Source organism: Capricornis sumatraensis, chromosome 3 (genome assembly GCF_032405125.1).
Source record: "Capricornis sumatraensis isolate serow.1 chromosome 3, serow.2, whole genome shotgun sequence".
NCBI classification, from domain to species: Eukaryota; Metazoa; Chordata; class Mammalia; order Artiodactyla; family Bovidae; genus Capricornis; species Capricornis sumatraensis.
This window is the reverse complement of record NC_091071.1, coordinates 6,800,247-6,816,682: the sequence shown is the minus strand read 5'-3', so window position 1 is coordinate 6,816,682 and position 16,436 is coordinate 6,800,247. Positions and strand designations below refer to the sequence as shown.

At 48.1% G+C, this 16,436-nt stretch overlaps 1 protein-coding gene across 2 annotated transcripts; it reads left to right on the top strand.

The window, feature by feature from the left end:
- The first annotated feature begins 964 nt into the window (after nucleotides 1–964).
- Nucleotides 965–5,604, top strand: IFT22 (intraflagellar transport 22). 2 transcript variants are annotated; one of them, XM_068969101.1, is made up of 5 exons: nucleotides 965–1,054; nucleotides 3,055–3,131; nucleotides 3,258–3,347; nucleotides 4,161–4,363; nucleotides 5,177–5,604. In XM_068969101.1, exons 1-5 carry the CDS (start codon nucleotides 1,016–1,018, stop codon nucleotides 5,323–5,325), a joined length of 558 nt encoding a protein of 185 aa, XP_068825202.1. In that variant the 5' UTR covers nucleotides 965–1,015; the 3' UTR covers nucleotides 5,326–5,604. The 2 variants fall into 2 exon arrangements, with proteins under 2 accessions (XP_068825202.1, XP_068825203.1); XM_068969102.1 differs by lacking the exon at nucleotides 3,258–3,347.
- Nucleotides 5,605–16,436: the final 10,832 nt, after the last annotated feature.

Here is a 16,436-nt window from a genome sequence, read left to right as displayed (position 1 = left end):
TTCTGGAGGGTTCTGTAATTTAAAACTGCCCTAAGGGGCTTCCCTAGTAGCTAAGTGTAAAGACTTCACCTGCCAATGCAGGAGACGTGGGTTCAATCCCTGGACTGAGAAGATCCCACATGCAGCCAAGCAACTAAGCCCTGAGCTCCACAACTATTGAGCCTGTGCTCTGGAGTCTTGGAGCTGAAACTACTGAAGCGGAGACCCTAGAGCCTATGTTTCATGATAAGAGAAGCCACCCCAATGAGACGCTATCCCACTGCAAGAAAGAGTAAATAGCCCCTGCTCACAGCAATGAGAGGAAAGATCCCGCAGGAACAAATACCCAGCACAGACAAAAATACACTGACCTAAAGTAAACCTCACCAAAAATAAACTGAATGTGGCAGCCATGCCTTCAGACCCCTGCACTATCAGTTAGTCAGGCCAGGGCCTTTTGGTTTCTTGCAGATCATCCAAATGACAGTGAGTGATGGACCCCTAGAGATTCGTTTTTTTCTCCCCCTGACCTTTCCTAGATTGGGCTAGGGATATGATAAATCCGTTCTCAATATGGACAGTATCATGCCAGAGCGATACCGGCGTCAGATACCTGCTTCCAATCCCACCTCACCAGCTACTTGACCCGTTTGAGCTCGGGGAGTTACAGGGAGGAATAAAAGAGATCGGGGACCTGCAGTCAACCTCCTCCCCACAAGCAGAGGTCAGACTCGCAAGCTCTACGGGCTTCCCCACTCCGAAGCGAACCTGCATCCGGGTTTTCTGCTTCTCTCCTACCTTCTTGCCTTGTTGCCCACTTCCAACCCAAAGCCCACGCCTCGCATCAGCCCGGCGTAGGACCATCCCAGAGCCCTCTGGGAGCCCCGCCCCCCGGCAAGAACCCGCCCACTCCCGTCGGCCCCCGCGGCCGCTCCCGTCTCCATGGGAACGAAGGTAGCCAACCCGAGCAGTGACTTCCGCTCCGCCCAGACTACGACGCGGGCTCGAGCGGCGCCCGAGTGGGCCCCAGACAGAGATGCTGAAGGCCAAGATCCTCTTTGTGGGGCCCTGCGAGGTGAGGCCGGGGCCGGCGGGGCGGCAAGCAGGGCCTGTGGGGGCGCAAGATCGCCCCTGGGGTTGTGCCTGGCACCCGGAGCCCCCCAGGAGCTAGGAGCCGTTCCCACCGCGCCCACCCTGTTGTGTGACGCTGGCGTCACCAGGAACTCGGCGTTCCCAGACCCTGACCCTATTGGACTGAGGCTCAAAGGTCGTGAGTGGCGTTTGTGATCAGAGCCTAGATCTCACGACTTTCCTTTGCACCTGTGGCTTTCCCTAATGAAATACATCAATAGAGCAAGAAAACCAGGAGGAAGGATTGAACTATTACCTGGTCTTGGAACAATTAGCCTTTAACGTGGGTGGTGGTGGCGGGGGATTAAATCTATGTAGGTCACATCGTACAGAAGAATAAAATTAAGATGGACTGAAAAGCTAAATGTGTAAAACAACTGTGGAAGTTGTAAATAAATAACTCTCCAACTTCAGCACCCATCAGAATTGCCTGGTAGGCCTGTTACAAGTACAACTTGCGGGACCTATCCCAGAGTTTTGATTCAGTAGGTCTGGGAGGGACCTGAGAATTTGCATTTTGTGGATGCTGGTTGTCAAGGGACCACTCGCTGGGAACGTGGTTCCCAGATGAAAATATGGAAAGACCTGTTTTTAATCTGGAGTCCGGGAAGGTCGTCTTAAACACAACACAAACATGAAGAAATTGTAGAAGAAATGACAGCAAAGGTAAAGCCAGGGGAACATACTAGCAAAATGCTTGACAAAAAAAGAATTCCTAGGCAGAACATACAGGAAAGTTTAAGAATCGGTAAAGAAAGTAAGAAGCAACTCAATAGATCTAGCAAAGTCTGTATATAAGAAATGCAACTGGCTGAGAAGTATGAAAAGACTTGAGTCACAAGAACACAAAACAAAAAGATGACACTTGTTTGCCCATCAGGCTCCTTAGGTAGTGCTAGTGGTAAAGAACCTGCCTGCTAATGCAGGTTCGATCCCTGGGTCAGGAAGATCCCCTGCAGGAGGGCTTGACAACCCACTCCAGGATTCTTACGGGGAGAATCACCATGGACAGAGGAGCCTGGTGGGTTCCAGTCCATGGGGTCGCAGGGAGTCGGACATAACTGAAGCGACCCAGCATGCAGGCACGCAACATGCAGTCTTAGGGCACTTTGAGGGAAAGGAGTATTCTAGGATTCTGTGATGGGACTATAAATTGATAACACCTTTTTATCTGAGATCAAATTATTAAGGTTTAAAATGTGCATAGCTTATAGTTTAGTAGTTACATTTCTCAAACCCTGAAGCTAAAGATCCATCCACATTCCCCATGAATCTATACAATATTGAACAGGTGGAAACACCCCAGGTGCCCATCAATCAGAGAATGTCTAAATAAACTAAGGTACATTCTTACTTCGGAAGATACTGCAAGAGTGAAACAAAATAAGGCAAATAAACTGACAAAGAGAACTCTCCAAGACGTCAACTATTAAATAGACAAGTCACAACAATATGCTCAGAATTATGAAAAACAAAACAAGCATAGATGTATCTTTTTTTTAAAGGAAATTCCCAAACACATACAAGGGGAGAAAGAATGACGAGTCCTAGTACCCATCATCTCGCTTCAACCACAAAATATATTTCTGCTTTTATGTATCTCCCTCTCCCTTGCTGCTCTTCAAATTTACCAGTCTTTCTATTGCTTAAACATGTCACATCCATTCCTGCCCTGGTGCCTTTAAACCAGCTATTCCCCCTGCTTGGGAGTGAGTAAAGTCACCCAGCAGCAGACCCAGTACTGAAATCTGTGCTCCCCACAATCCAGAGTGGGCCATGCCCGCCCAATCAGAGAGAGCCCCTTACCCTGGGTGATCTCAGAGTGGCCGTGGCCTCTACTCCATCCCACCTGGGTCCAAGCTGGCTATTGGAGGCCTTATTTATGGTTGACTTTTCTGCTCTTCTTTTACTGTCTGAGATCTTTTACTGTCTTTGTTTTCATAGAGTGGAAAAACTGTTTTGGCCAACTTTCTGACAGAATCTTCTGACATCACTGAATACAACCCAACCCAAGGAGTGAGGTGAGCCCTGAAAAACCCGTGTTCCACACAGTCCCTGCTCCTTGCTCACCTCCTGACTTTGGTGCCAGTGGCATCCCCAAAGCACAGTGTTGCTAAGGAGAGGTGCTGCTCTTATCTTATCTCTAGGATCCTGGAATTCGAGAACCCACATGTTACCAGCAACAACAAAGGCACGGGGTGTGAATTTGAGCTCTGGGATTGTGGCGGCGATCCAAAGTACGTTTCCTTTAGAGCACTAGCTCCATCAAATGATTCAAAAATCAGCTGGCCACCAGGCATCTTGGACTCAGGCCTAGCGCCCTTCCTAGGGGGTTGATCAATGACTGGTGACATGCATTGCTCTTGAAATGTCAGTGACTGGGTCATGATACAGTGAGAGGTCGTCTATCCATGATTAGTGCTTAGACATTATTTTCAAAGTCCATGATTAGAAACTCAAACTGTCGTTTATATGTGGAATCTTACCAAAAAAAAGGTACAAATGAACTTATTTACAAAATAGAATCACATATGTAAAAAAGCAAACTTATGGTTACCAGGTAGGGAAAGAGGGGTGGATAAATTGAGAGATGGGGATTGACATACACACACTAAAATGGGGCTTCTCAGGTGGCACTAGTAGTAAAGAACCCTCCTGCCTTTGCAGGAGACATGAGAGACTCGGGTTCCATCCCTAGTCGTGAAGATCCCCTGGAGGAGGGCACGGGAATGCACTTCACTATTCTTGCCTGGAGAATCCCAGGCAGGTTACAGTCCATAGGGTCGCAAAGAGTCAGACACAACTAAAGCGACTTAACATGCATATATAAAATAGATCAACTAAGAAGGACCTACTGTATTAGCACAGGGAACTCAATATTCTGTAATGACCTATATGGGAAAAGAATCTAAAAAAAGTGGACATACGTATATGTATTACTGATTCACTTCGCTGTACGGCAGAAACTTAAGTGTAAATTAACTAGATTCCAATAAAAAATTAAAAACAAGACACAGAAACCAGAGCCACCTACCCTTCACGCCATGCAGGTTCGAGTCTTGCTGGCCAGCCCTGATGAAGGACTCTCACGGAGTGGTGATTGTCTTCAACGCCGACATCCCAAGTCACCTGAAGGAAATTGAGACGTGGTATTCCTGCTTCGTCCAGCAGCAGTTCTTACAGAATACTCAGTGTCTGTTAATTGCACACCACAAACCAGGCTCCGGAAGTGACAAAGAAAATCCAGCTTTGGGTAAGGAGCTAGGAGTTCTGGCTTTTGTCTGAAATGCTCTGGGCATTTGTATGTTGCTCTGTGCCTTAGAAGCCAACAGCTCTGTGCAGCTTGTGAGCACCTGCTATGTCCTCGCCATTTATTTTCCTCACCACGTAAATCAGAATGGCCGGGTTAGTAGATCCACCCAGGCCAAGCTGCAGACCCTGTAAAAGTTAGTTAGTACCACCCAGGCCAGGATGCAGACACTGCAAAAGCAGACAGACACTAAGAAGGGGGAAAAAAACCCTGGTTTTAACCTCTCATCCATACTATTAGGGACACTCTTTCCTGACTTGCCTTTAAGCTCCAATCTGCATGCAACAGACCATTAGAGAGGTGTCAAAGTAATCATGGAAAACAACTCAGAAAATTCAGAAATGCCTTCCTCTCTGGTGTAAGAACCAAGAAGGCCTGAAATGGCTTGCAGAGCTGTGAGCCTATTGCCAGAGGTAGTGAAACCTTTGTGAAAATGTGGCACGGAGGCCCCACTTTATTTTTGGACTTGGGAAAGTTAAATAAATTGGCTCCTGGAAGAATCAGGTCCTTTGGAGCTAGAGATAGCCCCTCATTTAAAGCTCATGGCCTAGGGACTTCCCTGGTGGTCCAGTGGCTAAGACTCCATGCTCCCAGTGCAGAGGGCCCAGGTTCAATGCCTGGTCAGGGTGCTAGAGATCCCACATGCCACAGGAAAGATCAAAGATCCCCCATGCTGCAACTAAGACCTGGTGCGGCTAAATTAATTCATTCATTTTTTAAAAGTTCATGCCTAATTACATTATTTTCCTCTTTAAGCACCACCCTTGAACAAGCTGAAGCTGGTGCACTCGAATCTCGAGGATGACCCGGAAGAGATCAGGATGGAATTCCTAAAGTATTTAAGAAGCATAATCAACTCAGTGTCCGAGAGCAGAGACCGGGAAGAGATGTCCATTATTACCTGACCGGCCTTCATCTGGAAGCTTCCACATCCCAAAAGAAGTTAATGTCAGTGCAGAGCCTGAAGTCCGTCCACCAAAGAAGGTTCTCATCGTCCTTTGGCTGTAGAAGGCATTTTCCTTGTTTGCCCCAAAGACCAGTCAGCCAGGTAGTTGACTCCATACCATCTGTTCTCCATCCTTAGTTCAGCTGAGGAAATCCTATTGTTGAATTCTGATTCCTTTGCCCCAGATCTCTCCAAAGAGCTGAAAAACTGAGGTGGTTTCTTCTTTTTTTTTTTTGGCCTCCTTCCATATGTCATGTCATTAAAGTTGTGGAATTGTACCTGTCATAGCCCAGTGGTATGACCATAGTTTAATTCACGTGGATTGGTTTAAATATGACTTTCACTCCTTAATCTGCACAATTGCCTAGGACATTTTAGAAAAATACTAGCATTTAACCTCTCCAAGATTATTTTTACTTTGATGTCCTTGCTATCTGGACACCATATCACATTGGATGGTAGAATACATATACAGTCTCTAAAAAGTTTTTTATTTTCTTAGGGGAATTTACTTCTTAAATATTACTTTGTGTAATACAGGGGAAAACTATGTTATACTGTCAAAACACCTAATCTATAAAAATGGTTAAAAGAGTTAATGCTCAGAATAACCAAATACAGCGAATTTACAGTTTATTGTACCAGTGAGTGTGTTTTAGTGATCTTGGGAATTACTTTTCTTTCATAATTTTTACTTCCTGAATTTTTTAATATAGCCAACCTAAAAATAAGTAGATCAAAAGTGAAATCTATGTCATTTCAACTCAAAGTGGAAGAAAAGTAGAGACACTTGAAAGAGATGAATAAATATGCTTGGCTGCATTTCACTCTTATAATGAAGAGGGATAAAATGTAGCCGTGTGGGCAGTCTGGTTGAGAGAGTGGTATTGGCAGATAATGACAGTTCTGGTAAATCAGGGCTTCCCTAGTGGCTCCGTGGTAAAAATTCCGCCTACCAAGGCAGGAGATGTGGGTTCACTCCCTGGATGGGGAAGATCCCCTGGAGAAGGAAATGGCAACTCACTTCAGTATTTTTGCCTGGGAAATCCATGGGCAGAGGTGCCTGGCGGGCTACAGTCCATGGGGTCACAAAAGAGGCAGACAAGACTTAGTGACTAAACAACAACAGAACTTTTTAGTAAACCGCCTGGATCATCCATGAGCACATTTTAAGCCTAGCTTGAATTTCTTCTTCCTGGCCTGCTCTCAGTTGGAACTTTTGCAAGGAACACGAACAGGGGATTGCACTAACTCAAACTGTAGTAAATCTTTACATAACAGGTGCAATAATACTAATTGACTCGAACTCTGAAGGTCCAGTGGTTAAGAATCCACCTCCCAGTGCGGGGGATGCAGGATTGATCCCTGGTCAGGGAACTAAGCCCCAGGTGCCGCCACTCAGCCCCACATGCATCAATGAAAGATCCTGCAAGTAAGACCTGACATGGCCAAAAATAAATAAATACTGTTAAAGAAAGATCCCTTTCTCTGTATCACAGATGTGAGGAGCCACAGATGCGTGAAACAGCCTAGACGTGTGGGAGCATCACTCAATGGATGGAGAAGGGAGTGTGTGAGTGAGGTGGAGTGCATGGAGATGGCTGGGTGTACATGTGTGGGTGAGCAGACAAGGGGTCAGATGGTGAAGGAATCTCAGACCCGACCAAGGAGTCAGGCTTTGAGGCACCACTGAAGGATGATCACTGCAGATGGATGTAGGATCTCCATGGTAGAAAAGCCCCTCTGACCGCAGCATGAGGGCTGGATCAGAAGACAGACAAGTGTAGAGGTGGCTGCCGTCGTTCCTTGGTTTGTAGCTGCCGTCACTTCAGTCTTTAAGGCCAGCATTTTCATATCTCTCTCGGCTCCTTCTTCACATCGCCTAATCCCCTGTGTACCTGACTCAGAGCTCCCTCTTCAGTACTCTTATTAGGACACTTCTAATTGCGTTTAGGGCCCACCCACGAAATCCAGGATAATCTCCCCACCTAAAGATCCTTAATTTAGTCACATCTACAAAGATGCTTTTTCTAAGGAAAGTATCATTTACAGGATATGTGCATTACAGGGAGTCACGTCCGATATTTTGGGGGCCATTACTCAGACTACCACCTATGCTGTTCACTGAGGCATTATGGGAGCTTCCCTGGTGGTTCAGATGGTAAAGAATCGCCTGCAATACAGGAGACCCGGCATCCCTAGGTCTGGAAGATGCCCTGGAGAAGGGCATGGCAACCCACTCCACTTATCTGGAAAAATCCCACGGACAGAGGAGCCTGGTGGACTACAGTCCATGGGGTCACACACAGCTGGACTTGACTGAGCGACTAAAGAGGAGGCATTATGGAAGGAAAGGAGTAGTTTTGAGGGGAGTGACAAATGACTAGGTCAAGGTGACTTAGCAAGTGACTCAGAACTGGACCCCATGCCCCAGCTCTTTCCACTGTCCCATGTAACTGGGCAGATGAGTTCCACAAGTGGACCTGGCCAAGAGTGCCACCCTTTGAGACGGAACTTGGTAAAGCAACAACAACTACAGCAACAACAGCAGGGCAAGTAACCACTGTTGAAGCTAAACCACCCAGAAAATGGTTTGCAAGTATGTGGCACATGGATGGATCCAGCATCATATTTCTTGAAACCAATCAAATGACCGAGTCGCATTCTGAAGCTTTCTTGGTTGTAAAGAAAACTACAACTCACATTATAACTTGAATGTCCATATCTTGAAATTGTTCAGGAATGTTCCTGGACATTATATGTTTTCTGGAACACCAGAAGATCCTTATATCCATAGTGTAGGCTAAATTGCTATAACAACAGGTAGAATTTTGCTGGCAACTGAGAACATGTAAAAGTTCATAAGAGAGCAGTGCTCCAATATCCATGGAAAAGGTAACTAACTGCATTTGCACCACTCAAAATCATTCTGAATTATGGTTCTTTTAGATCTTGACTTCAGCCTTCCCCATCTGATTCCTGAGAAGTACATGAACATCTTGGCCTTGGTGCTGTTTAGTCGCTAAGTCGTGTCCAACTCTTAGTGACCCAGTGATCTGCAGCATGCCAGGCTTCCCTGTCCTTCACTCTCTCTCAGTTTGCTCAAACTTATGTCCACTGAGCCAGTGATGCCATCCAACTGTCTCATCTTCTGTCACCCCGTTCTCCTTCTGCCCTCAATCTTTCCCAGCATCATTCTGGCCTTGGCTGATGCTTTTGCAACAAATGTACTTTCCTCCGGCAAAAAATGAAGGCATCTATGTTTTAAAAACCAAAACCAAAGAAATTAAATAAATGAGGAAGGAGGAACCTCTCTGCTTTCGAATGTTAAGGAGAGATTACATATTATTGACTGTGACTTCTAAATTGCTTTATCAGGTAAATAGTTCTCTACATTTATGATCTGAGCCATTCTTCCTACCAAAGTTAAAAGCTAATGGAAATATTGTGTCTGCCAAGTATTCCCACTTCAAAAGGCAAGTTCTTGGTGCTTTGATGTGAGCAACACCTCATCTGTCATTTTACACCACAGAGTTCATTCCTATCTAGGCTTTCTGATAGCCTTTAAAAGTATGCCTCCTTCCTCTAAAGCCTCAGGCAGATTTACTCCACATTTACAGCTCTTTGGATCAAGCGTAAATATAGAACCTAAGACTTTCAAAACGTTGTGGGGGAAAAAAAAATAAAACTCATCTATTTTATATTTAGAGTCTTATCAGAGCTTTGTAATAAGTAATTTATGTAAGAACCGTAGTGTTTTCTTTCTTTCTTTCTTTTTTTAAATAAATCTTTCAGGTGACTTGACAAGACTTGGAAAAACATCTAGGTGTGAGTTAATCAGGTTATGTAATAAAATATTTTGTTCGGAAAAATAAAATTCTAATTTTATCAAAGTATGAGGAACTTGGTTTCTACTGATAGAAACCTACTCAAGTACTTTTTTCAAGAATATTTTGCAAATCCAGCTACTCTTGGAATTTATCACCCTCTTTGGGAGGGCAACTGTTAAAAGCAAGAAGTTGTGCTCTGCATTAAAAAAAAAAAAAGTGGTAATGGCGTTAAGATATCAACACAAATGAGATGAACAATCTAAAGAGAAGAGTAGAGAAGAGTTCTTATCTATGAGGAGACTTGTAGGAAACAATAGGTGAGAGGTCAAATATATCATGCCAGCCGGTTAACATGGACTTGATTGTATTAGCTCTGTAAGAGCCCTAAGCAGAGCAGGGACAATTACTTTGGTGGCCGCGCAGAGAATAGACTTAAGGGTGTGTCTAAAATACAGCACTGAGGGTTCGCACGTAGAGAAAGGGAAAGATTCTGTAGGTATTGGGCAGACAAACATTGTGTTTGAGCGGAAACGGGAGAGGCAGGGAGGATTCAATCCCATACCCTCGACTGTAGGCGCTCCAGGTAGTGGCTGTTAATTAATTACTACGTTTCCCATAGTCCTTAGGCAGCATCGCCTACATTTCCCAGAGGGCTGTGCGACGCTCGCGTTGACCCTGAGCATCCGTGGACACTAAAAAGGTAAACAGGACGGAGTGTACTTTATGTTGCTTTATAACCAACTTTCCCATCCTCCTCCTTTCTTTTGTCCTTCTTTGTCTCCAGCTCCTCTGTCCACGGACTTCAGAGGCCCAAATATCCCTGGACCGGTCTCCTTGTCATCTTTTCGGCAGCCCGCGACCGGAAGCGGGGTGTGCCCGGAGACTCCTGGGAAATGTAGTTCGGCCTGCCGACGGCCCCGGCCCAGCCAAATGGCTCGGCCTTCTCGGGCACCAGAACCAAGGGGTGGGGGCGCGTGACTGGTCCGTTTGGAAGCCACGGGGAGTGGAGGCTCATCTGCCCACGATCACCGCAGGCCCAGGCCCCCGACGGTTGCGGAACAGACGAGCCCAGCCTGTCTCCGTGGTAACCGGCTGGCCGCAGAGGACTGTGGGAAGTGTAACTGGGCAGGACCCGCCAGTGCTCGAGGTCCGAGGGGTTGCCGTTATACCGCCAGCCACCCGGGGCAGAACGATTTTGCGGCGTCCGGGCGTCGTCGTCCTGCCGTCACTTTGGCCTCTGATCACCCAGGCAGGTGGGCGGCCGCCCCCTGGGAATAAGTTGGCTGAGATTTGCGTAGACTTAGACAGTGGATCATAGTGATGAGAGGGGGGATCCGAGTGGATCAGATTGGAGCCTTTAGAAAGCATCTAGTCCCGTCCTCTTTACTGTTAGAGAAGGGGGTACCCGAGTCCAGACAGTGTCAGGTGATTTGCCCCAGATCTGCTCACGCCTTTATTTCCAGCACAAGAACAGTGCCTGGCACAGAGTTGGTGCTCGAGCGTTTGTTAAGTGTCACTTCGTACTAAGGACAAACTGCTGAAATACTTCAACAAATTACAAGACAAAAGGGGGGAAAAATTATGAGGGAAGTGAACCTGAAGAGACTGTCAACTAAATGCAACCTGTAGACTTTATTTGGGTCATGATTCTAACAACCAATTGAGGATTTTTTTTTTAAATCAAGGAAATGTGAACATTAATGATATTAAGGAATTACTGTTTAAAAATTTTAGTTGTGATAATGCTATTGGGGTTTATGCTTTACAAAGAAAAAGACACATACAGCAGATCTTATGAGTGAAATGATGCCTGAGATTTGCTTGAAAAACATCCAGTGTGGTGGGGTAGGGAACAGTAGATGAAAGGAGGTTGGCGTGGTTACTTCCCTTCTAGCTCAGTTGGTTAAGAACCTGCCTGCAGTGCAGGAGACCGGGATTCAGTTCCTGGGTGGGGAAGATCCCCTGGAGAAAGAAGTGGCTACCCACCCCAGTATTCTTGCCTGGAGAATTCCATGGACAGAGGAGCCTCGCAGGCTCTATGTAGTCCATGGAGTCACAAGAGGCAGATGCGACTTCGAGACTAAACCACCATATAATTACTGGAGATGGAAATGGGTCCAGGAGATTACTATTCTGTTATCACATATACTCCCCAAAACATCAAGTGTAATCTAATTCGAATCTACTAGAGATACATACTGAGTTATATATCAGGGGGAAAAAAAGATATACTGTCTAAGATTTATTTTTAAAATACTCCATAGGGACTTACCAGTGGCCCAGTAGCTAAAACCAGGATCCCAATGCAAGGGGCCCAAGTTCAATCCCTGGTCAGGGAAGTAGATCCCTAAATTCAAATGCCGCAACTAACACAAATCTCTCATGCTGCAGTCAAGATCAAAGATCCTGCATGCTGCAGCTAAGACCCGGCACAGCCAAATAAATAAATATTGAAAGGGAAAAAAAAATACTACACACACCCACAAAAGTATGGTGGGGCGAGCTAGAAACAGGAATGGCAGGAAATGAATAGCTACGGGGGTTGGGTGATGGGAACATGAGAGTTTGCTGTATTGTATTCTTTCTAGTGGGACTGAAAATTTCCATAATCAAGGGACTTTGATTTTTTTCAAAAAACTTGTGTATTTCAGAACATTTCCGAAATTAAAGAAGCTCATGAAGAATTTATCTGAAACATAACTCTCTCACGGCACAAGTTAAGGCTCCCTGGGGACTTGTCCAGTCAAGAATGACCCCAGCAATGGTGGGGGCTGTGTCCTTGGCCCCCACCCAGATCCAGTCCCATAGACTGGCGTGCAGGGAACCTCCCAGAGGGGAAGTTGAGCAGCTGGCCTGCCCCAGAGAAGAGGAGCCAGGAAGGTGACCAGAGTGACCAGAACTGCCAGCCAGGTGAGCTCCTTGCCCCCGGCGGGAAAAGGCATCCTAGCACAGACCCCGTGGATGGAACAGGTGTGGCTCTGTAGTTTCTGAGCAAACCCAGCCCTCATCCTGCGTCAGAGCTCACGCAGCAGAGAATCATCTAGGGTGAGCCTGTGGAATATGCTTCCGGGTCACTCAGAAGCTGGCGGTTGGGGCCATTGTGAGACCAGGCTGGAAGGGTGCTACCCTGATGGGAGAAGGGCGAGCACATGAGACAAAGACAGAGGGGCAGGGACCCCGAGCCCAGGTCTGTGTGAGCTGAAGGGCTCAGCTAGACAGAAACCACCGGGAGGGCAGCTCCCAGGCAGCCTGGTCCCCGCGTGGCTCTGTGAGCAGCCACGTTGGTGCTTTGCAGCTGCGGAAAGACACAGGGCTGCCGGGGCGGTGGCTCATCACCAGGCCAGTCGGCTCTCACATCAGCCACCTGGCCTCCACTTCAGCCCCCCTCTTAGGGCACTTTTCTGTCACTTCTGCTCTTTTTAAAAACAACAAAACATTTCTTTCCCCTCTTATCAACAAAAGTAGTACACGTCCAAGTTTTAAAATACATATAAACACATTGAAAAATTCTTAGTCACGTATTCCAGAATCACTGATAACGCTGTCCTAGCGTTTTCTTTCTAAGCATATATATATATGCACATTTTAAGCATATATAAGCATATATATATATATATATATACATTTTCTCCACCGTTCAGGTTTCTCATTTAAAAAACAAAACAAAAACAAACAAAAAAAGGTTTCAGGTGGGAAACCTCCCGGAGTCCACAGCTCGGTGCAGCCGCCGCGGCCTCGTTTCTGGGGCTTCCCCAGGGAGAACCTAGAGGCGGGCCTGTATGGGAACACGAGTGCAGTACCCACTTCGGCCACAAGAGGGCAATGCCCACCCACGCACGTCTGCCCGGAAGATCCTGTGAGACCCTCAGGTCCGCCCTTCACGCGCCAAAGGTTTCCTCCTTGGGATCAAGGCACCAGCACTTAGTCCGAGCTTTATCACTCACTCTGCTAGCGGCGCCTCTTGGAAAACCTCCTTAGTTAGGAAAAGGACAGAACTCTCGCACCGATTATATCTGCCCTGGCGTGACGAATCCTTGGCTTCCAGGGAAGGGATGGACTAAGACTGCGCAGGGCCTCTCCAAGATGAACATTCTCCGCGGCTTCCTATTGTTCGCAGGGTGCAGTCTGAGCTCCTTCTAGGAGCCCCGATGACCTGGCCCCTCCTTCCCGCCCTCCTCGCCTCCCTCCCTCCACGTCAGGCACAGTTCTCCTCACACACAGCGCTCCTTCCCGCTCTGCTCTGCTCCTCACCCACAGACCTGCCATCGTGGTTCTCTGGAAGGCTCTCGCCAGCACGCACCAGGTCTTCCCTGACATGTCGCCCCTTCCCAGAAGTCAGCCTCAGTCATGCGAGGCAGGGTCAAGATTCTCCTCTGTGCTCCCCTTTTCAAAACAGGTAGGCTGTTGGATCGCCTGCCTCCTTCTAGAAGTCCCATGAGAGCAGGACTGTGTCCATCTTGCTCGTTCGCGTCCTCAGCGCCAAAGCACAGCACCTGGCCCTCCATAGGGCTCAGTGAAGATTTTCCTAATGGGTGAACAGAGGAGTGAATGAATGAATGTCTTCCCCTGCCCACTAGAGTCTGCAAAAGCCAATCCCCTTCTCCCCCTCAGTCCTCTTTTTTCCTGTTTCACCAGCGGCCTCTCACTCTCCTGGAAGCCTCTGGAAACATTACCCAAGGAACAGTGGTGCTAAAAGACCCTTTCTCTCCCAGTGCTGATGGAAAGACAGTGGCATCAGGAGCGAGACAGACCTAGACCGGCTGTGCCTCTTGCTAGCTGTGCACTCATCTATTTTCTTTACAAAGTAAAGATCATGGGTGCCACACAGGCAGGGGGCTGAGAAAGCTCATGCTAGCCTGTCATGTGGGCGGCAGTCATTAGATCAGAGTTCTTCCTCCCTGCCTCCCCAGCACTCTCTCCAAAGCCCTGTCTGAAACCCAGGACACAGACACCCCTGCAGTCTCGAAGGTGCTCCTGTTTTCCTCATTCCTACCCCTCTTTCCCTGGGTAGCCCAAGCCCCTTGGGACTGACACTACCTTCTCCCCTGTCCTTGATCCCAGCACAAACAATGTGCCAGCTACAGAGTTGAGGAGATGCTCAAAAGATTGTTGGATGGATGGGTGAATGGTCCAGTCACAGCAGTATCCCTGAGGCATATTCGTGAGTTGTCAAAGGTAATGGTGGTCACCGGCCTCTGCGTGGGCAGGTGGCCTCCTGTCCCCTGGGCAACACCAGAGTCAGGTGGGCACAGGACTTGCCTGCCTGCCGGAAGAGGCAGGAGGCGGGACTGTGGAGAAATGTGGACATGGAGGCCCTGTGGGAAAGTGTACTGCTGAGAGCTCGGGAGCCCCTGTGCTTGTCTCCTGCAAGGCCCCAGGTCCCTAAAGGGCGAGTGGATCCCAGGGGCGGCAGGTGCATGACCTTGTCACCGAACCGGACTCCCCCACAGGGTGTTTGCGTTCCTTCCAGCTCAAGCCTGTCGGCATTACAGGTGCTGAAAGTCCAAGTTCCAACAAAATCGTTATCTAAATTGGCCCTTTCACTGTGTTTTTCTCTTCCATGTCCATTTTATACGACTTGTGCTCTGAGGTCTTTCTGACTGTCCTCCCAGGGGCCCCGCCTGGCTCCCAGTTTCCCGAGGCCAGAGGACTCCCAAGAGTCCCCCTCAATCACGATGAGCATCTGCCCTCTCTCCAGCCCGAACCCTCAGGTGATGAATGAGGGCTGATTTCTCCTGAAATGATCATCACCCCCGATTCAGCACCTGTGAAAGACAGCTCCAGAATGGCTCGGCCAAGTTGTGCTTTCTCAAAGCGCCACTGCGCTAATGAAGATGCAGATTTTTCAGTGTGTTGGGCTCCAGGCTGAGCTCTTTGTTAACTCTCTGTCTGCGTCCGGTGCCCCCGGCCCTCCCCCATGAGTTCTCTGATAGCTGCTGCCTCGCTCAGAGGATTTTCCTGCATTGATGCCATTCATGGGGGAATCTCTCTAGTAAGAATTATGAGATGAATGGAAATTTCCCCATATTCAGAATGTTCAAAGATTTCCTCTGCCGTATGAATTCTTTGATCTTCTGCCAGAATAGGATGCAAGTGTTTGGCCACGTGTGTTGTGCCAGGCTTAGAGTCTGTGGCGCCCCAGAGTGCTACCCTCCATGTAAAGGCTCCAGATCCTGGCCTCTGAGGAGCGGCGGTCGCCCCAGGACGGCCCTCACTGTGCTGCTCTGGCGGAATGGCTGGGCATAGCGTGCCCGTGGCCCTGGCCTCACACTGTGATGTTGCCATCAGAAATAAGAGTATCACAGGCAGCCCTGTTCAGGCAAACCAAGCTCTGAGGCTCTGTGCCTGCACGAATGCTTGAGCCTCTGGCTGTTGGGATTACAGCAGCCAGAAGAGGAACCACTGGTTGGATCCTCTGTTTCCCAAGGGGGCAATAAAGGCAACGTGTTTGGAGCACTCACGGTCCTGGCTCATGAGAAGCTCCACCAGGGGTGCTTCCCACCCGCCAAACATGGCCCAAAGCCCACCTCTTCCATGAAGGCTTCATGGGACCCTGCGGGCCTGCAGTTGGGCTCCCAGCCTGCACTCTGCTCACTGGGCCCACTGCCCCTGAGCCCCATCTCACACCCGCAAGATCCCTTCCTGATCTTCTCATGCATTTTTCTCCTCAGACAGATATAAAACTCTTTGAGGAAGAACCACCCCCTGTCCCTTGGACTCACAGCACCTCTGAGCATCGAGGGACTCAGGATGACGTGGGGATCGGTGACTGTATACAGCTGTGGATGCAGACAGATGGATTTGTGACTCAGGGTCATCACACATGGAGGCACGCTTACTCCTGCCTGAAGACATGACCTGCCTTCTTGGGGATGGTTGTCGGCCATTCTCTTCTGGGTCACACAGGAGGAAGGTGATCTCATCTTTATTGCCACCTCTTCCCCCACCCCGACCTGAAAGCTGGGTTAGCCCTGATGTCCATAAGGTGGCAGAGGCCCTTGGCTCTGTCTGGGAGGCATTGCTATCATGTGTTGTGCTAACCTCGGGAGTGACCTTGATTGGGGAGGCAGGGAACAAGCAAGAAATTAGTATGTTGGAGAGCTGGCCAGTGTCCCGGTTAAGGATGGCTGGCTCAGGTTCCACCCCAAGATGAACTTGGAGCTCTTTGAGAGCAAGACCTATGTCTGAAGCAACTCTGTATTCATAGTGCCTCAATTAACACCTGGCATGTAGCAGGTGT